At 46.1% G+C, this 25937-nt stretch overlaps 2 protein-coding genes across 3 annotated transcripts in view; one reads left to right on the forward strand and one right to left on the reverse strand.

The window, feature by feature from the left end:
* Positions 1–3411: 3411 nt before the first annotated feature.
* Positions 3412–5741, reverse strand: LOC141561842 (uncharacterized). The gene is made up of 3 exons (XM_074301944.1): positions 5698–5741; positions 5251–5411; positions 3412–4685 (listed from the first exon to the last, which is right to left on the reverse strand). Exons 1-3 carry the CDS (start codon positions 5739–5741, stop codon positions 4033–4035), a joined length of 858 nt encoding a protein of 285 aa, XP_074158045.1. The 3' UTR covers positions 3412–4032.
* A 733-nt stretch (positions 5742–6474) lies between these two features.
* MFSD1 (major facilitator superfamily domain containing 1) overlaps positions 6475–25937 on the forward strand; it is a 28643-nt gene continuing 9180 nt past the window's right edge. The window contains exons 1-11 of one of the 2 annotated variants that reach the window (XM_074298085.1): positions 6475–6744; positions 7144–7196; positions 8763–8875; positions 9532–9574; positions 9874–9941; positions 12829–12937; positions 18818–18920; positions 20394–20492; positions 21084–21195; positions 22857–22913; positions 23240–23396. In XM_074298085.1, coding sequence (XP_074154186.1) covers positions 6558–6744; positions 7144–7196; positions 8763–8875; positions 9532–9574; positions 9874–9941; positions 12829–12937; positions 18818–18920; positions 20394–20492; positions 21084–21195; positions 22857–22913; positions 23240–23396 — 1101 coding nt within the window. In that variant the 5' untranslated portion in view covers positions 6475–6557. The remainder of the gene's footprint in view (positions 6745–7143; positions 7197–8762; positions 8876–9531; positions 9575–9873; positions 9942–12828; positions 12938–18817; positions 18921–20393; positions 20493–21083; positions 21196–22856; positions 22914–23239; positions 23397–25937) is intronic. The other variant, XM_074298084.1, reaches the window with a different exon arrangement.

Raw genomic sequence — 25937 nt, forward strand, 5'->3', positions numbered from 1 at the left:
CCCACTGAGATGGTAAGCAATGTGATATCAATTTTACATATCAAGTTATGCAAAACATATTTCCATATTAGTCATGATGCCAAAAAAAGCAAGAAATATAAAGCCAAAAAAAAAAAAAAAGCTTCAATCAGCATTCAGAGTTCATTATTTCTCTCTCTGGAGGTGGATGGCATTTTTCATTCTGTTCAGCAGAATTGTCTTGGGTCATTGTCGTGATCAGAATCTTTTACAGTTGATCACTTTATAATATTGTTATTACCGCAGTAACAATGTGCTCCTAATCCAGCTCACTTCACTTTGTTTGGATTCACAAGGGTCTTCCCAGGTTTTTCTGAAACCATTCTGCTCACCCTTTCTTATGGTGCAATAGCATTCCATTGCAATCTTATAAAAGCACTTTCCTCAATTGAACATGCTCTGGATTTCCAATTCTTTGCCATTATAATAAGAACTGCTATAAATACTTTTGTATCTGCATCTTTTCCCCTTTTCTTTGATCTCTTTGGGATACATCCCTAGTAGTGCTACTGCTGGGGCAAAGAGTATGGTAGCCCATTAGGTATAGTTCCTAAGTGTTTTCCAGAAAAGCTGGATCACTTTACAACTTTACCAAGTGTGCCTTAGTGTCCCAATTTTTCCACATCTGCTCCAGCATTTATCATTTTCCTTTTCTATCATATTAACCAATTTAATGGATGTTGGATGTGACCAATCTGGAGAGTACCTTAGAGTTGTTTTAATTTCTGTTTCTCTAATTAATGGTGATTTAGATACTTTTATATGACAACTGACTGTTTTGATTTCTTCTTCTGACCATTTATTAATTAAGGAATGCCTCTCTCTCTCTCTCTCTCTCTCTCTCTCTCTCTCTCTCTCTCTCTTTTTTTTTTTTTTTTTTTTGGTAAATTTCATTTATTTTCTTGTATATTTGAGAAATGAGGCCTTACTTGAGTAACTTGCTGTAAAAAAAAAATCTCCCAAATTGGGTTAAATTTTGAAGACTTCTTTCTAAAATTTCTTGGGCTCATTTTTCCAGGGTTTGCATGGAAATCTAAGGTCTATTCCTTGTTAACATATATTTCAAAAAATGTAAATTATTAATATATCAAATAAATAAATTATAAATATATGTAAATTAGTTATATATCAATTACTAATAAAACTCAAGGTTTTGCCTGAGAATATCAGAATTTAGCTTGTACCGCAGTCCCTAACAAAATAAAACAGGTTCTCCGCTCCCATGAAGGTACTTAGGCTAAGAAGGCATCACCCAAGAGAAAGCGCTACCTGAGTCCATAGTCAAGCAACAAGGGTACGCCTCCAGCTTCCCTAGGGACATGTACTACTCTGAGTGGACTTCCTCCCTGCATGAAGAAAGAATTCTGGGTAGGCAAAGATTCCTCCCTGGATCTGTAATCTGGTTAGTCCTTATTACAATATCAGCAAAGGGACAAGATTTTGCTGAAAGATGCCGTACACATTAGCAGCAGCAAAATGTTCTAGGGCAGTGTCTCCACAAGGGCCTGTTCTATAAGCATTTATCATTCTTTGTCCATGGGATCATCTGTTTTGAGCTGGCTGGGATAGAGCTGCAGGTCATTTAGTTCATGGTTTTATTTACTTCAACAAATTGGGTTTGGATAAATCAGTGTTCTGCAACATGACTGGCAGACACTTTTTTGGAGTGAGAGAGGGATGTGGAAAAGTCCCAAGTAGGAAGAATTGTCATATGAAGTAGCTTTGAAATGAAATCAATCAACCTCAACCATTTGCCGTGACATTTTAAATTCAGTTTGGTCTTTTTCGGAATTGGGTTGTAGGCTGGGCCAGGTAGGTAGTTCATGCCTGTAATCTCTGCTTCTGGGGCTGCTGGGGCTGGGGGACCACTTCTGAGCCCGGAACTGCACTAAGGCTAAAGCAGATTGATTGTCCCCGCTATGTTGGGTATCAATACGGTCAGTCCCTGGTGGCAGAGGACCCCAAGGCTGCCTCAGGAGCTGTGAACTGGCCCAATTTGGAAACAACGCTAAAGCCTTCATGCCAATCAGCAGGGGGATTGAGCAGGTGAGTGATGGCTACACTTCCATCCAGGGCATAAGAGGGATACCAAGTCTTGGATGCGAAGGCATTTATATACTGCCATTTATTTAAATATTATGTATTTATATATTCAAATGCCTAAAGGACGGGCTAAAATGGGCAGAGTATGAATGAGCTTGAGAATGTCGGCAAGCTGCAGGGGCCCAGTTCTTGGACAATAATCAGTGCTGAGCAGGTTATGTAGCAACCTTGAATCTAGATCCTGATGTTGCAAGTCAGACAAACCTGTCTGAGGAGAAAGGAAAGGTATTTTGGCCTAGGACTTCTGTTGCCAGAGAAGACTGGAATGAGGGACCTTTAAGAGATTTGGGGAGGGTCTTTAGACTGTTTTCAGTTGTCTTTAGGCTGTTTTAGAAAAAGAAATCCTACAAAGCCCTTTCCAGCCAAGAAGACAGTCTACCTGAGTGGGAAGTTTCTTTCAAAAGTGCATTAGAGCATGGATAGCCTGTTAAAAGATCCACATTGAGCAATCCATGTTCCATTAATCTGGGTCTAATACCTTTTTTCTGGTTTCTGATGGACTAATCGAGAGGACATATCTCTGTATTCACAGTGCACACTGAGAGGGGGCAGAGAGCTCAAGATTTCCATGCAAGCCACTTAAGGGAGGTAATGGGGAAGGAGCCTGAGAGGTACAAGCCTTGCTTCTACATTTACAAGGATGAGATCGGGCTTGGCTGGGATCCCACATGTGCGATCTCGGGAAATCACTTAACCTCAGTTTCCTTCTCAGCAAATGAAAGAATTATCTCTAACTCAGGGAGGTGATTGTAGCCCCTCTTGGGCCTCTTCCCAGCTTGTAGAATCTGACAGAGCTCGCAGCAAGTGGACACAGCCTTGGAGAACCTAGGATTTGCCTCTGTTCTATGGTATGGCCTCAGAGTAGGGCTGAAGTCCTAAGTAAAACACCCCAAAGCACCACCGCAGACACCACCCAAAATCTAAGCTCTGCCATTTAAACCCAATGTTTGTGATTGAAATAAAACCCGCATTTCACAGCGGTGAAAACACAGTGCAGAAATGTCACCTTATTAGATCCCCCAGCTCTTGGTATGGTGGGTAAGGGGCCGATCTTGCAGTTACGGCCTTGGGTTCCTATTCCTCCTGGCTAGGTGACTCTGGGAAAGCCACACAAATCTGCCTGTACCAGGAGTCACTCAAACTGCAGAATTGCCCGATAACATTAATGAAGGAGTTCTGAGGGACACCTCCCCTACCCCCTACACACACAATAAAATATAAGTCCAGGTTTTTTTTAAAGCAATCAGCTTTTCTAAGCACAAGGGAGTACTATTATGTAACAAAATTCTGTCTGATTAAAAATGATTTATGAAGAGATTCTCGATTTTTCCTACTTCACGGAAGAACAAATTCTGAACCGGACAGGGCTCTCTCCCAATCACTTTCTTCTCTGAACATCAAAGTTTTTAGGGATTAACTTAAAGAACAAGGTTCTGTAGAGCATATTAAGCGAGGGCTTGTGATGGATAAACTAGGCCCCCAGAATCTTTCATGTCAGGAGATGTCGCCAGATGCCGAAGTACTCGCTCCCCCTTCCCTCCTCCCTTAGGTGGCTACGGCTGCTTACGTTTGCTCTTGTGACAGCTGTAGGAAGTTTCATTAGAGCCTTTAACGTTTATATAAATCAGACACCATGTGGTTATATTTTAGGTCACATCATTCATAAATCTTGTTCTTAATTTAACCGATCTCTGTTACCAGATCAAAACGAAACATACGCTCTGACTCCTATTGGACACACTGGATTCATTTCCTTTGTCCTTACAAATCGCCCTCTTCCATTCCGCGTCTCGTTCTTGAGGTTTGCAGCAACCTGGGCTCGTGGGAAACGCGGCTGTTTTATCTTGAGACCCCGGGAGGTGGTCTTTTAAGAAGACTGTTGTCTCCAAATATGGGAACAGAAGGGAGAAATTAATAAAAGGCTTCCGTGGGGATGTCTGGGCCGGGTGGGACGAGAGTGACCTCCTCTGGCAAAACCACGTCGGTGCTGATCCTCCAACAAGAAAGGGCGAGGAAGCCCTGCTGCAGGGGATGCTCTGCGGGCTCGTCTCCAAGCCCGCGCCTCTGCATCAAGAACGTAAGTGACGGCTGTAACTCTCCTGGGCGTGGATGTCCCGGAGGTGCTGTCAGGCCCGGTACAACGCACAGCGTCCTAGAGATGGAGCCGTGAAAGGGTCGTGGAGGGCACCCGGTGCGGCTCCCACCTGCAGAACTGCCCCGACGTGCAGGGACTTGGGAGATCCCACAAGCGGTTCCCCCGGGACAGAAAACCGCGGAGAAGTCAGCCGGGGAGACGGCAGGGTGGGAGCCGCCCGGAGGGCCAAGATGCTTCCCGCCAAGAAAGCCGGAACCGGCTCTTTTCCAGCACCCGATCCAAACTTCTCCCTTCCAAGTTCCCGGTGGAGGCGCGAGACGCCGCCCGCCTAGTGGAGGGTGGAATTCGGCCAAGACCACCCGCGGCCTCTGCTTCCGCTCTTCTGCTTCGCTTGGAAAGTCCGTTCTTTCTCGTACGGTTCCACAAAAGCAGCAAAGCTCCTTTAGTGTGAAGGTCTCCACAGGAGTGTCTGAAACAGAAGAACATACAAAAAAGGGTCTCCTAAGAGCGGACCCTAATTCCGCGGGGCCTTTGCCTGGCGGGCGACCTTTGGGCCCCAAAGAAATTCTGATTTCCTGCGGCTCAGAGCTTTGAGCCTTCTAACTGTGGAAGAACACTAGCCCCAGTCCCTTATCCCACAGTCCTCCCCCTGGCGCTGTGGCCGGCGCTGCGGACGGCTGTCTGCACGGGAGGATCGCAGCCGCTGGGCTCAGTCTCTCGTCCGGATTCCCGTGGGACCACGAGGCCCCTGGCACTCCGGACGAGGCCCCTGGCACTCGGGAGGAGGCCCCTGGCACTCGGGAGGAGGCCCCTGGCACTCGGGAGGAGGCCCCTGGCACTCGGGACGAGGCCCCTGGCACTCGGGAGGAGGCCCCTGGCACTCGGGAGGAGGCCCCTGGCACTTGGGAGGAGGCTCCTGGCACTCCGGACGAGGCCCCTGGCACTCAGGACGAGGCCCCGCTCCTCAGTGTCGGCCCCCTCCCACAGTGGGGGAGCAGCCGGCCTGGGCCTTGGGACGCTGGGATCCCGACTACCGATCTGTGTCTGGAGCGCAGCCAGGCCGGAGACTGCCCGCGGGCTGAGGGAAGGGGAGAACATCCGCACCGCGGCCCGGACTCCTGGGAAGGGCCGACAGGTACCCGAAGCCCTCACCCAGCCGCTGCGCCGCGCGCCGCCAGCTTCTAAACAGCCGCCACTTAAAGCATGACGTCATGGAGGCAAGCCGGACTGGCCCCTAACTAGCCGAGCGGGCAGCGGCCGGGGAGTCAGAGAAGTCAGGCGGGCTGCGGCGCAGCTAACGGCCAAATGCGGATCCCGGTCCCGACCACTGTCCAGCCTCTGTCCGAGGCTGTGAGTCTGAGACAGAACCACTGGGTCACAAGGGCCCTCAGAGCATCTTAACAGCAGCGAATGGTGGAAATGGAGCCTCAGGGGAGCTAAATGCTCAGGAGGGCACGAGGCAGCATTTATTAAGCACCTACTGTGTGCCAGGCGCCTTCAGGAGACCTCCCTCCAGAGTCTGCATCCAGCGTTTTGATGCAAGTGTGATAAAGGATAGGAAGTGAGAGGGTGGCTCAGTCAGCAGGTGACCCCATGACCTGACTAGGAATCCAGAAAAGCCAAAGGTTATTCCTGCCTCCGCCACTAGCTGTGTGACCTCTGCCTCAGTTTTCTCTATCTCTGAAATGGGTATAACAGCAGCACCCATTTGTTGTGAGGGACAAATGCGCTTGCAGACATAGATTTTAGAATATTATCTCTTATATCAATCACTCATTATTCCTGTGGGGCGGAGACCTAGAAGAGAAGAGGCAGGCTTGGGTCTCCCACTCCAGCTAAGCCAAGTGAGGCCCCCCCCCCCCAGGGAAGGGGCGGGCCCTGACTTCCGGCCATTCTGGGACCCTCCTGCGGTCAATGTGTATCCCGCCCCCAGCTCCTCAGGGGCGACTCTTCCCTTTTATCCTCCGCTGGACTGAAAGCTCCCCGAGGGCAGGGGTCGTCTTTTCTCTTTTCGGGGTATCCCAGCACGTGGTAGGCGCTCAAAAATGTTTATTGATTTAAACTGGATAAAAATAAACAAATACATCCATTGAAAAAGTCAATCGATTTGTACAGAAGAGGAAACCGAGGCCCTGACACGTGACCTAGCAGCCAGCCAATGACCAAGCCGGGCAGCAGCGCCCCCGTGAGGCTGGGGCGGGGCGGCGAGGCTCCGCCTCCCGCCCACGTGGGACCCCTCCCCTCCTGACGCTCCGTTCACGTGAGAGATCTGGCCACGTGACCTGACCGCCGGAGCGAGAAGTCATGTGACTGGAGGAGACCCGAGGGCTGCCGCGGAACCATGGAGGAGGATGGTGATGGGGAGCGGGCTCTGCTGGCGCCGGAGCCGGAGCCGGAGATCTCGGAGGCCGGGCCCGGGGCCGAGCCTGGGGCCCGGGCCCGGGTGTCCCCGCTGGCCGCGCTCCGCGACCCGGCCCACCTGGCGCACCGGCTGCTGGCGCTGACGCTCATGTGCTTCTTGGGCTTCGGTGAGTGGTGGGTCCGGGGCCGCCGTCCTCCTGGGGACCCCCGACCCCGGGCGTCAGGCGGGGATGGGGGGGCTGGGGGGCTCGGACCCGGAAAGTGGGCGGGGCCGGTCTCGGGGTCCTCCCGCGGGGGGGGGGGAGGGGGGGAGCAGCCTCGGGGAGGGCGGGACCTGCCCAGGGGCGGGGGTCGGGGGTCAGGGCCAGATGTGTGGGTTCTTCTGCAGCTTTGGGGCCCCGCCTCTCGAGGGGCACACTCTGGAGCGAGGGGGCGGGGAGGAGCTGGGCACTGTCCGAGGCCTCCAGTCCGCCGCCCTTCGCTGTCAGAGGCACGCCCGAGGCACAGCCCCCCACAGCCCCGAGGCCCATGTTGGGGAGCTTTCAGCCCGCCCTTGTCCTTTGCAGGCAGCTACTTCTGCTACGACAACCCTGCGGCCCTGCAGACCCAGATCCAAGCGGTGAGTGCCCCCGCCCGGGGTCCTGGAGCCCCTGCCCGGCGCTCAGCCCACGCCCACCTGGGGGCCTGGTGCAGAGAGGAGGGAAGCCAGGACCATCCCCCACCTCCCCAGACCCCACGTCCTACCCTATGGACCTGCCAAATCCCCCCGCGTCTGCTTGTGCTTGCAAGATCCCCATTCAACTGACCTGAAGGGGGCCTGGGGCCTGGGGGGGGGGCAAGTCTCCCTCTGGGGGACCCAGGGAGCCAGGGTGGCAGTAACTGTGTGTGTGTGTGTGTGTGTGTGTGTGTGTGTGTGTGTGTCTGTGTGTGTGAGTGTGTGTGTGTGAGTGTGTGTGTGTGTGTGTCTGTGTGTGTGTGTGTGTGAGTGTGTGTGTGTGAGTGTGTGTGTCTGTGTGTGTGTGTGTGAGTGTGTGTGTGTGTCTGTGTGTGTGAGTGTGTGTGTGTGTGTGTGTGTGTGTCTCTCTGTGTGTCTGTGTGTGTGAGTGTGTGTGTCTGTGTGTGTGAGTGTGTGTGTGTGAGTGTGTGTGTCTCTCTGTGTGTGTCTGTGTGTGTGAGTGTCTGTGTGTGTGAGTGTGTGTGTGTCTGTGTGTGAGTGTCTGTGTGTGTGTGTGTCTGTGTGTGTGAGTGTGTGTGAGTGTGTGTGTGTCTCTCTGTGTGTCTGTGTGTGTGAGTGTCTGTGTGTGTGAGTGTGTGTGTGTGTGTGTCTGAGTGTGTGTGTGTGTGTGTGTGTGTGTATCTGTTTGTGTGTGTGTCTTGTGTGTGTGAGTGTGTGTGTGTGTCTGTGTGTGTGAGTGTGTGTGTGTCTGTGTGTGAGAGTGTGTGTGTGTGAGTGTGTGTGTGTGTCTGTGTGTGAGAGTGTGTGTCTGTGTGTGTGAGTGTGTGTCTGTGTGTGTATATGTGTGTGTGTGTGAGTGTGTGTCTGTGTGTGTATCTCTGTGTGTGTGTGTGTGTGTGAGTGTGTGTGTGTCTGTGAGTGTCTGTGTGTGTGTGTGTTTACACACGATTGTGACTGCGTGCAAGTGTAACTGTGAGTGTGTGTGAATATGACTGTGTGTGTGTCTGATTGAATTCTCACAGTAACTGTGAAATGGGCTCTATCATGACCTTCACTTAGAGACAGGAAACTCGGATAAGCGGGTAGTTGTCCAGGTCACTCAGTCAGTGTCCGTGGAGGATTTGAACTGGGTCTTCCTGACCCCTGACCCCAGACTCTGTATTCTGACCATTGAACTGCTTCGTTTCCTATCGCACATTTACATTTGTTATGACTTTGCTGCTCATTTGTAATTTTCCTGACACATTTTAACCTTTGGCTATTTGTCTCTTACAAGTTTAAATGGAGTAGAATAATTTTCTGCTTCCCTCAGATATTGACATTTTTCCCGGAAGCTTGGTTTCTGCACAGGGCAGATTCCTAGGCTTGGCCTTCAGTAGGAGGATCAGCCTCTTCCCTTAGAGTGGTCTGGTCTCCCAGCAAAGAAAGAGTCTCTGCCCCCGGACGGTCTTGAGCCGTCTGGCCCGGGTCCGAAGTGTGCCGATGACGATGGCGGCTCTCTCCTTCCAGGACATGGGGCTCCACACCGCGTCCTTCATGCTCCTGTACTCCTGGTACTCCTGGCCCAACGTGGTTCTCTGTTTCTTTGGAGGCTTTTTGATCGATCGGGTGTTTGGAATCCGGTAAGCCCGCAGCCGTACCCTGTGACCCTTGGGATCGATGCGATTTGGGCTTTTCCGAGAAGTCCGCAGGGCTCTCTCCAGAACTGGTTCCCAAAGTAGCGTAAGGTAAATCAGCGCTGTTTTATTCGGCAGAAGACATGAAGCTCACTGCAGTTGAGGCAGCTTGCGTTTGTCTAGGGAGAGGGATGGCTGCCCTTCCCTTATCCCATCCTCGCACTTCCACCCGCAGATGAACAAGGGAAGGAGAGAACGTGCCAGCCAGCTGTGCTGGGGGAGGTTGATTCCACGTTCCAGAATTTCTTTTAACCTTTGCTTTTGCATTTTATCTGCATTGAGGAAGAAGTTAGATAAACCAGCACTGGCTGGAGATGAAGGTGGTGTGGCTGCTGGGATCTTGGGGTTACTCATTTCCCAGCCAGGGTGGTCCGCGTCAGAAACATTGTGACGTTCACCTCGTAATTTTGTTTAAGAAGGAAGGAAGGAATTAAATTACAATTTGCTGTTCTTGAATCCTTCAGAATTTTCTAGAGAAATTTTGGTTTCCATAGAACAATCTACCTCCATGATAAACTAACTGGGATTTCCCCCCGAGAGAGCAGAGAGATTGTTGGTAGTGATTGGATCATAGTAACTTGTTCTCAACTCTTTCTTTCTAGGTGGGGCTCCATTATATTTAGCTTCATTGTTTGCATTGGACAGGTAAGGAGGACTGGAATTCTTGCCTGAATCGATGCATTTTAAAAATATCATGAATTCTTACGGACTTAGCTAGATGTGAGCTGCGAATACAGACTCTGAGGTGGTGGATCCAGGTTGTATCTACGCCATATCTGCCTTCAGTTTGAGGAGAGATGTTTGTCAACGTTGTAGATTTCATGGGTCAGCGGGGCTGGCTGAGAGCTGCACCGGGAGCCAGGAGGACAGGATGGCAGTGGGACTGGCAGGCCCCTTTGACTCTCTGCCACTTCTGTTTAAATGTCTTTTTTTTTAAATTACAGGTCATCTTTGCCATGGGTGCATTAGTTAATGCTTTTTGGCTGATGCAGCTGGGAAGATTTGTATTTGGGTAAGTTAGAAATCTAAATTTATTTATTTCTTCATGGCTAACTTGTCAATTTATTGAAAATTCTTCCTTTCTCTATTTGTTAGTTTTTTCTTTAATAGAATTATATAAAGCAGCAATTATATTATAATTATACAAACTATGTGAAGACTAAGAAATAGTTTTTCTTTTAATAGAATTATATATAGCACCAATTATATTACAGTTATATAAAGACCAAGAAGCAGGGTTTTTGTTTATTTATTTATTCATTCACTCATTTATTTACTTATTTATTTACTTATTTATTCATTCATTCATTTATCTATCTATATTTATTTATTCATTCATTCACTCATTTATTTATCCACCTATCCATTTATCTGTTTATTCATTCATTTGTTCATTTATCTATCTATTCATTCATTTATTCATCCATTCATTTATTTATTTATTTTTTGTTAGGGCAATTGGGGTTAAGTGACTTGCCCAGGGTCACACAGCCAGGAAATGTTAAGTGTCTGAGACCAGATTCGAACTCAGATCCTCCTGACTTCAGGGCTGGTGCTCTATCCACCACGCCACCTTGTTGCTCCCTTTTAAAATTTTTAATAGAATTATATACAGCCCCAATTATGTTACAATTATATAAAGACCAAGAAAGAAACAGCACTCACAGTCTGGCTTCATAGGGATTGCACAGAGAGGGACCACAGAATGAGTGGGGGAGGAGGAATATTTAGGCTCAGCTCTTCCCAACTCCCAGCACCACACTGCACTTGCCTGGAGGCTTTTCTGCAATATGTGCACAAATAAGAAAATGGAAAAAAAAATAGAGAAAGTCGAGCTACCCTGTGGGGGAGAGCAGAGGTACTCTGGGGGGAGTATGGGAAAAGCTTCCCAGGAGAAATGGGCTCAGGGCCATTAAGCCGGAAGTTGTCATGGGAGAAGGGGATGAGATGAGGATGAAGTTGGTGAAGGGAAGGATAGGGGGAGGCAGCCTGTGGCCTTTCTGTGGCTTTACCAGGCCTGTTGTGGAAATGAGACGGGCAGGAAGTGACTAAAGAATATGAGATGAGGTAAATGAGTGAGAGCATAGTGTCTAGAAGGGAAGGAGAAACTTAGTCAATTCCTCATGAGGTGGCAGTTGGGAAGGGGGTCTTGAGATCCCTGTATCTAGTTGGAATGGAACTTCAGAGGTCATTGAGTGCAACCCCATTTCACAGATGAGAAAACTGAGGCCTCCCCAATGAGAAGTGACTTTAAGATAACTCAGGCAAGGAGTACATTTAATTGAATATAGGAATGTTAGGGCAAAGTATGATGCTTTCAGGTCCCCAACTTTTTCACGGTGAGGAGCTGGCCTCTTTCTTGAAGCTGTAGGATCTGGGGAGAGAAGAGATCCCCTGATGGAGGAGGCTTGCTGATGAATCCCTGGGGTAGGCGTGGGTGTATTTAGGGGCATACTGTAACCTTGGGCCTCATACCTTACTGGTGTCTCAGATACCCAGGGGCACTAACGTTGGCTAGAGGGAGCCAAGATCAGCCTTCGGAGCACTGTACCATGAAGGACTGAGTGCAGGGTAAATAGATCATTAGCAGATTGTTGCCGATTGCCCGTACCCATAATAACGTCTGCTAGCCAGAGCGTGTGGGGTTCCTTAGGTTAATGTGTCGAGACTCAGGTGCCAGCAGTCCGTCAGAGGAGACCAAAAAGTGCCTGGGAAGCTCTAGGTTTGTTCTAGGGAAGGAATGGGGGAAAGGGGAGAAGACCTTTCCAGGGGCTGGCCGGAGGAGATGAGCAGCAAAGCCCTGAGACAGTGGCTGAAGAGCCAGGTGGTCAGGCCGGGTGTGGAGGGGATTCCTCTGGCAGGTGTCGGGGAGTGGGTGCATGGCAAAAACACAAAGTCAGTGACCATTGCCTACCAGCAAGTGTCCTAACATGCCGCCAGGATGGCTGATTCTGCAGCCTCAGGATGCGCTCTATGGGTGTTGTTGGGGGTCAACCTTCGAGTGGCCTGGTTTTTGGGGTTCATGGGTGTTGCGCTAAGAGCCCCTGATTGTCTCCAATGAGATGAGGAGGAACGAGGAAGAAAGCTGTGGTGCAGTGGGGAGCCCAGCCTTTGGGGTAATAGTGGGAAGAGGAGCGGAGTACCCAGGCCTGGGCAGGACGCAGTGGAGTGGAGAGAATGTGTGTCGGAATGAGCGGTGTTCCCCGGCTGCCTTTGCCCCTCTGCTCCCCATCGGGCCCCTCGCCCTTGTGCCCCGTGGCAGCGCTTCTTCCTCAACCTCATGCTTCTGCTCTCTCTTTTTCGCATTCATCCTTCCCACACCTGCCAGGGAGCTTCCCAATGCATGAGTCTCCTCTCCTCTCTGCTAAGAATCATCCTCAGTCTCTGCTGCTCATTAGCAGCCACACACATCAGCCTTTACTTAATGATTCTCTGCAACGGAGCCTTGAGCTGGGCAGAACTCCCCAGGACAGAACCAGGTGAACATGCAATTGGGAAGCGTTTAACAGAGTGAAAATACAAGATAGCCTAGCTGATGCTCACTTGCGGTTTCCTAAGGGGAGACTCTTCAGAGTCTTGAGTTGGACCCCCAGCTGTCCTCCTTGGTCTTGATTCCTGCCTTTGTCTCTGCTCTTGCTGCCAGCCCTGCTGGAAATCTTCTGTTCCGTCTCTGCTTTTTTGAAATCTTTGTCTTCTAAGAATTTGGTGGCAACCTTCTTCCCTTTTCCTTCTCCCATCCCCGTCAGAACATTTCTGATGCACTCGGGTTGGGATTTGTGGCCAATGGAAGTGGACGTTGACATCCTTGCCCTTCATCTTTGGCTTCCTAAGATACTTTTTAAGATGCATCGCACCTCGTTGTTGGAACTGAATGATTGACTTGCGTTTTCTCTTTTTAGGATTGGTGGGGAGTCCTTAGCAGTTGCACAAAATACCTATGCTGTGAGTTGGTTTAAGGGCAAAGAATTAAACCTGGTATTTGGACTCCAACTTAGCATGGCTAGAATTGTGAGTAGGACCCTGCGCTTCCCATCTGTTGAATGTTTCCATGACAGTATATCGTGCACTTTTGCTTTGACAAGTCTGTGTTACTCAAGTAGACTAGACAGTAAAGAAGTAGTTTTATTTTTCTTGTATTCTTATTTAGTCTTGTAGATAACTCCGTGTGTGTATTTTAATGAGTAAAGCTAGTAAATCATTAGGATTATTAAAATTTTTTTATTTATATTTGTTATGTAAGTGTTAGAGACATAAACACGTACATGAAGCTGTTAACATTTGACTTTTGAGAAGGTTCTGTAAAATTCTGCAATATTTTGTTAGTTACTTGCTATATAATTGTTGAACCATTTTCAAATATAGAAAACATACAATATATATGTAGTGAGTGTTAGAAGGTCTCCTCCTGGGCACTGGAATTCCCCTGATGTCATTTCTTATTCAATCATCCAATCTTTACTGGATGAAAAATTCCCTTTTGTTGTTGTTGTTGTTGTATAACAGCAATATTGTTGTTAGAACAACTTTGAATAAAGGAATTATCTTAATTATTACAAATACCCAAATTAACTATAAATAGCTTGATTAGTTTATCTGAAGACTTTATATTTTTGATCATTAATTATTACAAATACTCAAATTAACTATAAATAGCTTGATTGGTTTATCTTGAAGGCTTTATATTTTTTGATCATTAATTATTAATACCCAAATTAACTATAAATAGCTTGATTAGTTTATCTGAAGACTATATTTTTGATCATTAATTATTATAAATACCCAAATTAACTATAAGTAGCTTGATTGGTTTATCTTGAAGGCTTTATATTTTTTGATCATTAATTATTACAAATGCCCAAATTAAATATAAATAGCTTGATTAGTTTATCTGAAGACTTTATATTTTTGATCATTAATTATTACAAATACTCAAATTAACTATAAATAGCTTGATTGGTTTATCTTGAAGGCTTTATATTTTTTGATCATTAATTATTAATACCCAAATTAACTATAAATAGCTTGATTAGTTTATCTGAAGACTATATTTTTGATCATTAATTATTATAAATACCCAAATTAACTATAAGTAGCTTGATTGGTTTATCTTGAAGGCTTTATATTTTTTGATCATTAATTATTACAAATGCCCAAATTAAATATAAATAGCTTGATTAGTTTATCTGAAAACTATATTTTTGATCATTAATTATTACAAATACCCAAATTAACTATAAATAGCTTGATTAGTTTATCTGAAGACTATATTTTTGATCATTAATTATTATAAATACCCAAATTAACTATAAGTAGCTTGATTGGTTTATCTTGAAGGCTTTATATCATTAATTATTACAAATGCCCAAATTAACTATAAATAGCTTGATTAGTTTATCTGAAAACTATATTTTTGATCATTAATTATTACAAATACCCAAATTAACTATAAATAGCTTGGTTAGTTTATCTGAAGACTTTATATTTTTGATCATTAATTATTGCAAATGCCCAAATTAACTATAAATAGTTTGATTAGTTTATCTGAAGACTGTATTTTTGATCATTAATTATTACAAATACTCAAATTAACTATAAATAACTTGATTGGTTTATCTTGAAGGCTTTATATTTTTTGATCATTAATTATTACAAATGCTCAAATTAACTATAAATAGCTTGATTAGTTTATCTGAAGACTTTATATATTTTTGATCATTAATTATTACAAATACTCAAATTAACTATAAATAGTTTAATTAGTTTAACTGAAGATTTTATATTTTTTTTTTTAAATTTTTTTTTTATTATATATATATATATATATATATATATATATATATATATATATATATATATATTTTATAATATTATCCCTTGTATTCATTTTTCCAAATTACCCCCCCTCCCTCTATTCCCTCCCCCTGACGACAGGCAATCCCATACATTTTACATGTGTTACAATATAGTCTAAGTACAATACATGTGTGTGAATATCATTTTCTTGTTGCACAATAAACATTAGAATCCGAAGGTACATGCAACCTGGGCAGACAGATATTAGTGCTAACAATTTACATTCCCCTCCCAGTGTTTCTTCTCTGGGTGTATCTACCTCTGTCCATCATTGATCAACTGGAAGTGAGTTGGATCTTCTCTATGTTGAAGATTTCCACTTCCATCAGAATACATCCTCATACAGTATTGTTGTTGAAGTATACAGTGATCTTCTGGTTCTGCTCATTTCACTCAGCATCAGTTGATTTAAGTCTCTCCAGGCCTCTCTGTATTCGATTTTATATTTTTTAATCATTAATCATTTGGGGAATGGTTCTTATTTTTATAATTCTCAATCTTTATCATTATTAATTCTTGTTCTTTTAAGGCAATTGGGGTTAAGTGTCTTGCCCAAGACCATGCAGCTAGCGCATGTTACATTTCTGAGGCCAGATTTGAACTCAGGTCCTCCTGACTTTATAATTTTTTTTATAATAGATTTGACTCAGTTCCTTATATGTTTGAGAAATGAAACCCCATTGGGGAAATTTTGCTTCAAAATTCTTTTCACAATACTAATGCTACTCCCTCCCCTCCCCACCTATTTATTCTATTCTCTCTCCTTTCACCCTATCCCTCCTGGAAGGTGTTTTGAGAAGCTCCCTATTTTTGAGGTAATTTTTTTAATGACAAGTTTTTGAGAAAGTTCTTTATTCTCTAGAACCCGAATGACTGCCTTGCAGTTTTACCCTTTTGACCTCCTGCTGCTACCTGGCTTCAGATAGCTCTGGGGCTGTCAAATAGTAGGTAATCACTGGGATTCCCTGAATTATTCCTGAGATCCAACGATTTCCAAACTTTTCTGCTTTTGCCTTGGTCTCAGTATATCTCTTCATTGTAATGCTCAGAATATCTGCTGTCTGTGGCCTGCTAAACAGGACTGCTTTCTTGGCAGAATTCTGCCTAAGGGGAGAGTAGGCCCCAGGATGCCCCCAGGGTGTCCTTTGACAGGGTTCCTGGCTGGAAAATCTTAGTAAAGGGTGTGGCACAAAACCTTGTGCTGCCCTCATGGATGAGATGGGAAGGTCTGCCCTGGATGATGGAAGTTAAGAGTGTTTGGAAGCGGTTGGAGGGCTTGGGGTCACCTGTGGAAGAGGGTCCCGGGATCTGTATCCGGTCCTGTGCTAGTTAATGTTGCTATCGATCACTAAGAGCAAACTTGTCAGGGTTTGGAAATGGAGCACTCAGGTGCTGGTCAGGCCTGGGAGCCTGTGGGGCCGGTCTAGAAGTGAACTGTAGAAGAGTTACATCTGAAGCTTCGCCCCTTGGGCCGGGCAGTGCAGTGGCCAGAGCTGAGGTTGGTGGGAGTCGGCGCTGTGATATGGCGGCCACGAGGCAAGGATGGCTGACGGCCTCACGGGCAACCCTCATCCAGGCCTGGGGAGGGGCCGGTCCAGGGGACCCTGCCCTGCTACTAGGACAACTCTGGGACCACAGTTTAGGAGGAGCATTGGGGGCAGCAGGATAAAGGGGAATACGTGAGGAGAGTCACTAGCAAGAGGGAGCCTGGACTGGGAAGGCCTTGAGGCCCAGCCTTCGGCCTGTTGCCTAGAAAGGGGCCCGGTCTCGTTCTGCTTGGCCCCTTGGGGCAGAGCTGTGGGCACCAGGTGGCAGCGAGAGTCCAATTGAGGGCTGAGGGGAAGAAGGAGGTGGGAAAGTGCCAGTGACGAGGAGTGGTCTCTGCCTTGGCTTCCCTCCCACCGACGACCACTTGGGGAATGCTGAGGGAGATCCTTCTTTGTACAACTCTGGGTCCCTGTGATGGGGAGAGTGATGTTTCCTCTTCTGCTCATGGGGAGATTGTCCTCCAGTCCTTGGAAAGGGAGGTAGCGGGGGCACTGGAGGCCCTGTGGTCCTCCCTCCTTTTCCTCAGGGTGTGAAAACCATGATCTACAGAGAGGAGGTCCCACTGGGGATGGGCCTCCAGAGTTACTTCTTATTCCCCTGGCCTCTCCTGTTCCCTAGAGTCCCGAGGCCCAGCCTGCTCCTGGCTTTAGGGGCAAGGGCGAGAACTGGTGTTTTCTCTTTACAGGGGGACCCCTTCCCTCACAATTACTTTCTGTAGTTCTGTGATTTTATTGGGACTTTTTCTGGTTTTTCTTAAGGTTTTGTTCAAGGCACCCTGTTTAAGCTGACAGTTTTCTCTTATTAATAGACAAAGCAGAAACAAAAGTCAATGGCCCCATCTGCATGCTGCCTGAAGGCCCCTTATAGATTTCCCTTCAGAAAACTCAGCGGGTGCTCCCCTCTGCCCCCCAAACAGGTCTCTTGTTGGGCTGCTGGTTGTTTGGAGACTTTTGAAAATAGTGTCTGTGGTTAAATACACTTATTTTTAATGACTGATAATGTGGTAAAATGTATAGATGGATGGGAGGAGGAGGGTTTTGTGTTCAGATGTGGTGGTGGTGGGCGCCGACTGAGTCTGGGGGATCGCTCGATCTGGAAGTTCTGAGCCGGAAGGGAATAAGCCCCTTGGGTGTCCATCAATCAAACTTGATTTTAATATGTGTGGTGGACTCCTGGGGGGGGGGTCAGAAAGAGTGATCTGGTCAGGCCTTTGATTCACCCCGCCTCAGAGAGGAAGGGACACCCAGCCTTTAAGAAAAGGAGCGGGTTTGTCTTGTCTCTTGTTGCATACGTGAACTGCCCTTCCTTGTGGACTTGGATGCCTTCTTGCTGGGAGCGAGAGCACTAGTGTCTGTGGTAGGTTACGTGGATGGGGTCAGAATGTCTGTGTTCCTGTGCTTGGGGAGTTTCCAGGCTCAGCCAGCTTCATTTAATGAGGATTTTTAGAAGAGTTAAATCACCCATGATTCACATGGCTGTCGGTAACGCTTGGCAGGGTCTCAGTGCCCACATGATTTAAGTTTTCATTTTTTTCGTGTAATGAGTAAATGCCGATAAACTTTTTTTTCCCCAGAAGCTTTTAATGAGATTCTTCTTTTGAACTGCAGTTCTTTCATTCGTTCAGAAAGGATGATCTCAAGAAATAGTAGCATATTTAGTCATAATCCTTTGGTCGGTACAAACCAGCAGCATCCTATTATAATGTGGCTTCTCTGGATGCAGATAGACAGGATGTGCCCAGAGGCCCCTCTTAGCCTGGAGGGGAGGGATTTAAGCTGGTTTTCCTTCCAGTCCATTTTGCAGCTTTAACAATTATAAGCTAGAGCAGAGCTTCTCAAACTACGGCCCGTGGACCAGATGTGGCCTGCCGAGGACATTTATGCCGCCCGCCGGGTTATGGCAAATGGGCTGAGGGGCGGAGACAGAGTGCGAGCTTTAATTTTTACTCTAATTTGACCCTCCAACAGTCTGAGGGACAGTGAATTGGCCCCTATTTAAAAAGTTTGAGGACCACTGAGCTAGAATTTATTGGGCTTAGGCACTTTTTCCTTCAAGATGAGGATGACTTGTAACTCACCACTTCGTTCAGTAATCACATTGGGTTTTAGCATCGTCAGAAGCAGACTCATCGACCGCTTTTGCTGTTTGTTTGCTTCAGATGGTTTTAAACAAGTGGAATCCCCTTATGGGAATATTTTCACTTTGATGCAGTGTAAATATTTGTTATTTGTTAGTTTTGATTATCAGGCAGATGGGGGGGTTCTCAATAACCTTTAAAAAGATCTAGAATAAAGTGTGTTTCTTTTGTTTTTAATCTTTCCCAAACTTAACTCACTCCTATAAATTATGCTTGGAAAAGAAATTGAAAATATTGATCACTGCTTTTATGGTGTGCCAGAAGCTTAATTTGCCCTTGTATCCTTTTTTTGTATTTTTAAAAGCTATTATGACTAAAGAATCCAATTTCCTTTTTTTTTCACTTTTTAGGGAAGTACAGTAAACCTGAATGTCATGGGCTGGCTGTATTCCAGGATCGAGGCTTTATTTGGTTTCTCTGGTCACACAACGCTGGGCGTCACACTCATGATAGGTTAGTGAATCTTTGTCACTTAAAGAATATAGTGGAAGAGGTTGAGTAATTGGAAGATAGAAGGGCTACACCTGCTCCTCCTGGAAACGAGTCCGAGAGCGAGTCAGACCGGCTCTCTGAAGGGTGTTTCCTAATCTGGAAAGTGGAGGTAGTGATCCAGGCTTTGTCTCCCTTTTGAGAAAGAAGTAAGGGAGGAGCATTTTCAGATAGTTATTAGCTCATAGGGAGAGGGTGTATATGAGGAAGTACTTTTGGTGTCTTTCAGTTTCTAATAAACATCATCTGCCATGATGGTGACTGGCTTATCCAGCCCCAAATGTTGCAGGATTTTTGGCAGAGAAGGGGGATATTGGGGTGCCCAGACATGCTGATTGTTTATAGTAAACCTCCTGACAGATTTACTAAGAAGAGTTATCTTAAAGAGGCAGCAAAAGCTTAGATGTTATTTTGATATTGAATCTCTAGAAACCATGTCACTCTTTTAGGCAGATTACCAGCTGGAGATGGTGTGGGATCTAGCAGCTCTTTCTTTTTTTAATTAAAAAATTTTTTAAAAAAATTATTATTTTTAAAATTAATTTTATAATTATAACATTTTTGACAGTACAATATGCATGGGTAATTTTTTACAATATTATCTCTTGCATTCTCTTCTGTTGCGAATTTTCCCCTTCTTCTCTCCACCCCCTCCCCTAGATGGCAGACAGTCCCATACACGTTAAATATATCCCAGATACAATATATGTGTACAGAACCAAATTTCTTGTTGCACAGGAAGAATTGGATTCGGAAGGTAAAAATAACCTGGGAAGAAAAACAAAAATTGCTCACAGTTTACACTCATTTCCCAGTGTTCCTTCTCTGGCTGTTGCTGATTCTGTCCATCATTGATCAATTGGAACTGAATTAGATCTTCTCTTGTTGAAGATCTCCACTTCCATCAGAATCCATCCTCCTACAGTATTGTTGTTGAGGTAGCAGCTCTTTCAAAAGCAAAGCCCTTTGGGATAGTTGACCCTCATTTATTCCTTTACTCAGATTGCTTTAACAAAATGGCAGTACCTGGCTCTCCCTGCTGTGCTCAGGAAATGGGCATTTTGGGGGAGGTGGAGGGCAGGCGGCAGAAGAGATTTCTGCAGGGCTGCCAGTGGGGCACCTGGGCTGAAGAGATAACAAAAGTAGACTTGACTTGCTTTGCCTTTCCTCCAGTTATCAGTCATCATTGAAAGGGATATGGGATTGGTTGGCTTTAAGCCTGAGGCTTTCCTGTCTGTAGCAGTCCAGCCCTAGATCTGGTAGGATTTTCCTGGCTCCATTCTGACCCTTCCAGAATGATGAGGACCTTCTTTTGGAAGGATGGTTAGTGGCGATTCCCTCAAAGCTCGGGGCTTCCTTTATGAAAGTCTATCCCTGCTTTTAGGCACTTTGCAATCCATATTGCAGATTTAAATTCTTTCTTGGCTTTTATTTCAGGGGGCATAACATGTGTCTTTTCATTAATCTGTGCATTGGTCCTTGGATACTTGGACTGGAGAGCAGAGCGAATCCTTCATAAAGAACAAGGGAAAACTGGTAAGCTTTTTAAACTCTCAATTTGGGGATTACAAATTTGGGAAAAGTTGCTTAGTGCATTGCCCAAATTGAGGGCTTAATAAATGATGTGATTTTTGTTTTGTTTTGTTTTTACTTTCAAAATCAATTTCTTTTTGTCTAAATTAAATGTTTTCCTTCAAACATGTTTGAAAACATTATATTGTGTTTCTTGGAAGTAGAATATTTGCAAAAAAATAAAAAAATAAGTGTTACTAAGGGGATAATCTCCCTTTGGACATTTCAGATACTGAGGTTGCATATATGCATTTGGTTCTCTCTACAAATATTCTGTAGTAATTTTTTTTTTTTTTTTTTTGAGGCTGGGTTTAAGTGACTTGCCCAGAGTAACACAGCTAGGAAGTGTTAAGTGTCTGAGACCAGATTTGAACTCGGGTCCTCCTGAATTCAGGGCTGGTGCTCTATCCACTGCGCCACCTAGCTGCCCTTCTGTTAGTAACTTACTTGGCTCAGAGATTATTTAACTTCATGGGAAACTCAAGTAAATAAAATCCTAATGGCGGAAGAAAACTGATGAGATTTGCTGCCTTAGATTTGTTCTTGTTCCTACAGGTGAAGTTATCCAATTGAGAGACATGAAGGACTTCTCGTTATCCTTGTGGCTCATATTTGTGATTTGTGCGTGTTATTATGTGGCCGTGTTTCCTTTTATCGGACTTGGCAAGTAAGCATCTCACCTCCCCTGTGCGATAGCAGCGTATCGCTTGTGTTCCTGGATTGGACTAGGCGATACTCTAGTGGCAGATCTGGTACTCTTAGGTGTTGGTTATAGACTTAGATTGTGGAGACGAGGGAATATATAAAAAAGATAAGCATCTGTTGGATGCATAAGTGATTCTGATAGCCTTTGGTTAGTGTTTGTAGTTAATCTTGAGGAAACCCTTTATAATAATGACTGGCACAGTTGATTCCTCTTTTTTTTTTTTTTCTGAGGCTGGGGTTAAGTGACTTGCCCGGTAGTTGATTCCTCTTAAGTCTTAGTATGTTTCAGTGCAGCTAGGAAGACTGCCATATTCAGCATTAATTAAATAAACACATTATCGTCATGAGCCACCTTTGTCCAATGGTACTAGAGCAGGGCTTCTTTTTTTTTTTTTTAATTAATTTTTATAATTATAACATTTTCTTTGACAGTACATATGCATAGGTATTTTTTTTTTTTTTTTTTTTTACAACATTATCCCTTGTACTCCCTTCTGTTCCAAGTTTTTCCCCTCCTTCCCTCCACCGCCTCCCCTAGATGACAGGCACTCCCACACAGATTAAATATCTTATAGTATATCCTAGGTACAATATATATGTGCAGAACCGACTTTTGTTGTTGTTGTTGCAAAGGAAGGATTAGAGAGCAGGGCTTCTTAAACATTTTCCATTTGTCACCCCTTTTTATACCCAAGTATATAGATATACAAAATAGGTATACAAACTAAATGTTATTTACTGATAATAAATCATAATTTCATGACCCTCATGTTCAGTTATGTGACCTCATATGGGGTCATGACCCACAGTTTAAGAAGCTGCGATTTAGAGATGCAAAGTGAACCAAAACGATCCCTTCGGCCCCTTTCAGGAAGCTTCTGGTCTTCTCCTAACAGTCCTTTCCCTTTAGACAGTCACTCAGATGACTGAATCACAGAAAATGCTGGGAGAAATTTGAAGTTCTCAGTACTTTCAGCTGGGCCGGGAGCAGGAAACGTGGGTCCGGCTGGACATCCACTTGACCAGAGCTGCAGCTTCGTAGTCCTGACTGGGCTTCCTTGAATTTTTCTCACCTCCTCACGTGGGTGAACAGACCACTTTTGGCCTTGTGGCTCTCTCATTTAACTCATGGTTTAAAGTAGATTTGTACAAGTTGGGAATCATGATGATGGGGGGAACTCAATTAGGAAAATTAGTGCGGTCCTTTTTTTTATGAGAGGAAATTCATTATCCAATTGGATGTTATTCTTGTTTCCTGAAATTTACAATTAATGTGTCAGAAATCGTCGGGAAATTGATAGTAAGTGGTTTGTTCCATTTAGATAATTAGGTATTTGTGCGGTCACTCAAGTTTAACTTCTAGATTTCAAAATTAATACTGAATAGGCTCCAAAGAGCCTCATTTTAAGTCAGTTTAGGAGCAGAGGCTCATGGAATTTGAGGTGGGAGGAGCCATGGAGGGCCCGAGTGGTGGGAAGGGGCTGCCCTGGGCGCCGGCGCCCTCCACCTCATCCGTCAGTGTCGTCGCATGGAAGACATGTTGTCATAATTGGTCCTTTTTGAAAAATGAAGTCTTTTCTAAAAAATGCTGTTTTCTTCTTTCTCTTTCCCTTTCAATTTCAGGGTCTTCTTCATAGAGAAATTTAATTTATCCTCACAAGAGGCAAGTGCAATTAACAGGTATTGAATCAAACACATTTATTCGTCACTAATGTTGTTTGTTATGGGGGAATGCAAAATTGGTGTGAAAAAAAGGGTTTTTTTCCTTGTTTTTTAGACGAAATAGTGCGTGACACTGAGTAATAGTGAGGGCTGAGGTGGTCCAGCTGCCCTGAGGGCCCCCTGCAGAGGCGGGAGAGATGGGCATGTGTGTGCGTGCACATGTCTGTCTGATGGGCTTGGGGGTCACTTCTGCCAGATAAGGGTTCACCTGAGCTCCAGTAAGGGGAGCCCCGCTTTTGGCCTGCACTCACCGGCCCGTTGTGCTTGCCCCCCTTGTCTCTCAGCATCGTCTACATCATCTCTGCTCCTTTGTCTCCTGTCTTCGGGCTGATGGTGGACAAAGTCGGCCGGAACATCTTCTGGGTTCTGTGTGCAGTCTTGGCCACCGTGGCTTCCCACGCACTGCTGGCGCTTACCTTCTGGAACCCGTGGATTGCCATGGTAATGTGAGGGCATGAGGAGACCCTTCCGGCTTCTCTAAGAACTTTTACAACCCTGGGCTAGGTCAAGATCGCTTAGCAGCGTCTCTGAGTGGCAATTGCAGTGGAGAGATCCAATTGACTTTCCTGGGGGGGGGGGGGTCCTGTGGCCTCACCCCAGCCCACGCCCCCTCCTCCTTCTGCCCTGTCAGACCCCCCACATCTCCTCAAGTCTGTCTCCTTTCCCTTTCCCCTTCCCTGTCAGGTGAGGGCATCCCCTCATCCTTAATCAGAGATGAGTCAGCTGTGAGCTCTTCCTGAGGTCAGTCTCTGGGATGGGGTGACCCTCATCCTTGTCCGGGCCCATCGTCATGCCAACCTTTGGGCCTCCAGGAGACGGTTGTATAGGGATGAGCCTGGCCTCTCTCTGGGCCCTCCCTTGGGGCCCCCGGAACCCCGATCTCACTGCCTGACACAAGCCCCTTTCTCCTGTCTCATGTCACCTCCCCTCCTGGCCGTGCTCTGAGAGCATGTGCCAGTTGGTAGCCATCCTCTGCCCTTTCCTCTTGTTTGTTCTCCAGGCCTTTCGACCTGGCCCAGTGGCTTCATGAAACAACTGTCCCACCCAGAATTAGGGTGCTTAAGTGCAGACTGTGAGGGCCTTTGCTGCATCCCCTCCTCTGCTGCCAGTGTTCCCTGGGAGTGCATATCCTCTCCTTAGCCTGGCTTTGTTCTTCTCTTGGTCCACTTCTCACCACGGCCCCTTCTCGGCCTGTGGTTCCTTGTCCTTGTCCTGCCTCCTACCTGGGGCACGCCTGCTAGACTCAAGGGGGCCTCCTGCTCTCAGTTTGACCCTGTCAGCTCTGGTGGGTTAGTTGTGGTCTCCGTGTGGGTCACTCCCTGTGGGGAGTGTGTGCACAAAGCCCCGCTGTCCTAGAGTCTGGTCAGTCATCCCGTGGCATGAGGCCTCTGGGTCTCCCAAAGATCCTCATGTCTCCCAGATGCAGCTTCCATCTCCTTAGCCACATTCTTAGCCTTCTTTTGACCCTGTTCTCACTGCACAGGCCTGATGGCTGTCAGTCTTGGGGGAGCGCTGCCTCTGTACCCTCCCTCACTTCCCACCGTAGGTCAGCTCCCGGCACCTCTTGCCTCAACTGTCGCAGGTGTGCTCTCATTGCCCTCCTTCCCGAGTCTCCTCTCCAGTGCATCCTCCCTGTCCCTGACGCCCTATGGCCCTTGGGCGCACATGGAAGCTTGAGAGTCCTTGGCCAGCTGTCCCTACAGTCCCTCTCCGGTGCCTTTGCCATGATCTGCGCTCAGTTACGTGGGCCTCCTTCCTGTGCTCCCTCCTGATGCTCCATTCCCTGGCCGCACGAATGACCTTGGTAGCTCATTTAGCTTTGTTTGCCTTAGTTTCCTCTTCTGTGAAAATGGAAACAATCCTCGCTCCTGCGTCCTGCAGTCACTGGGCTGAACGGCCGAGCTATGGGGCTTAGCGCAGCGCCTGGCCCATAGCTCCCATCATCATCCCCATTATTATTAGCTGGGTTGAAGTGGGGGGAGAGATGGCATTTTCACCTTCTGTAGACTTAAGTCTCTCTCGCTGTAAGAAGCTGGCGAAAGTCGGGATGCCGTTCAGAAGAACACAGGAGCGGTTTTTGGCTGTCTCTTCTCATTGCATCCCATCGGGAATCTCCAACTTTTGAATAAGGCTTTTCTGTAGGTCCGTGTGTTTTTAGAATGAGGCTTGAATTAAATTTCAGTAAATTTCAGTAAATGTTAATAATGGTGTAATCTTTTTTTTTTTTAATTTGCTGAGGCAATTGGGGTTAAGTGACTTGCCCAGGATCACATAGTGACTATTAAGTTCCTGAGGCTGCATTTGAACTCTAGTCCTCCTGACTTCAGGGCCAGTTCTCTATCCACTGCGCCACCTAGCTGCCCCAATAATGGTGTGAAGTCCTGCACTCAGAGAGTCAAAGCTACTTGAAATGGTTGCTTTTTGAAGGTTAAAAATGAATTTTTTTTCTTTTAAGAATTTCATTTAGATGAAAAAGTGATTCCATTCTTCGCTTCAGTTTTTGTGCTGGTGAATGAGAACTGGCCAGTTGTCCTCTCGTTATGGCAGGAATTGTCACTTGTGGGAGCCACTGCTAATTCCTGTGGAGCTCCAGCCTCCATGTAGACCTAGTTCACTCTGCTTGGTTACTCAGCAGAGGGCTACAAGCCACCCCTCAGTCAGCCCATGTTCATGGGGGTACTTGTGGGCACCGGGCTGGAGGGCTGCAGCCATGTGGACGTCCAGGCAAATCCAGCGTGCTCTTGGGATGTCACAGTTGCTGCATACTAATGGCGGGCCAAGTCAGCACTCGCGGGTTTAAGGGGGCAGCAGGTCTGGTCTGTAAGCTATCTTTTTGTGTGATTTTTAATTCAGATTTGCTATCAATCTCAAATAATTGACACATGGCTTTTTTTTTTTAAGGTACAAAAATTTAATATATATTTTTTTCTATTCCATCTTTTTAAAAATTTTTTTTTCATTTTTAATTTTTTTTTCTTTATT

Source organism: Sminthopsis crassicaudata, chromosome 3 (assembly GCF_048593235.1).
Source record: "Sminthopsis crassicaudata isolate SCR6 chromosome 3, ASM4859323v1, whole genome shotgun sequence".
NCBI lineage: Eukaryota > Metazoa > Chordata > Mammalia > Dasyuromorphia > Dasyuridae > Sminthopsis > Sminthopsis crassicaudata.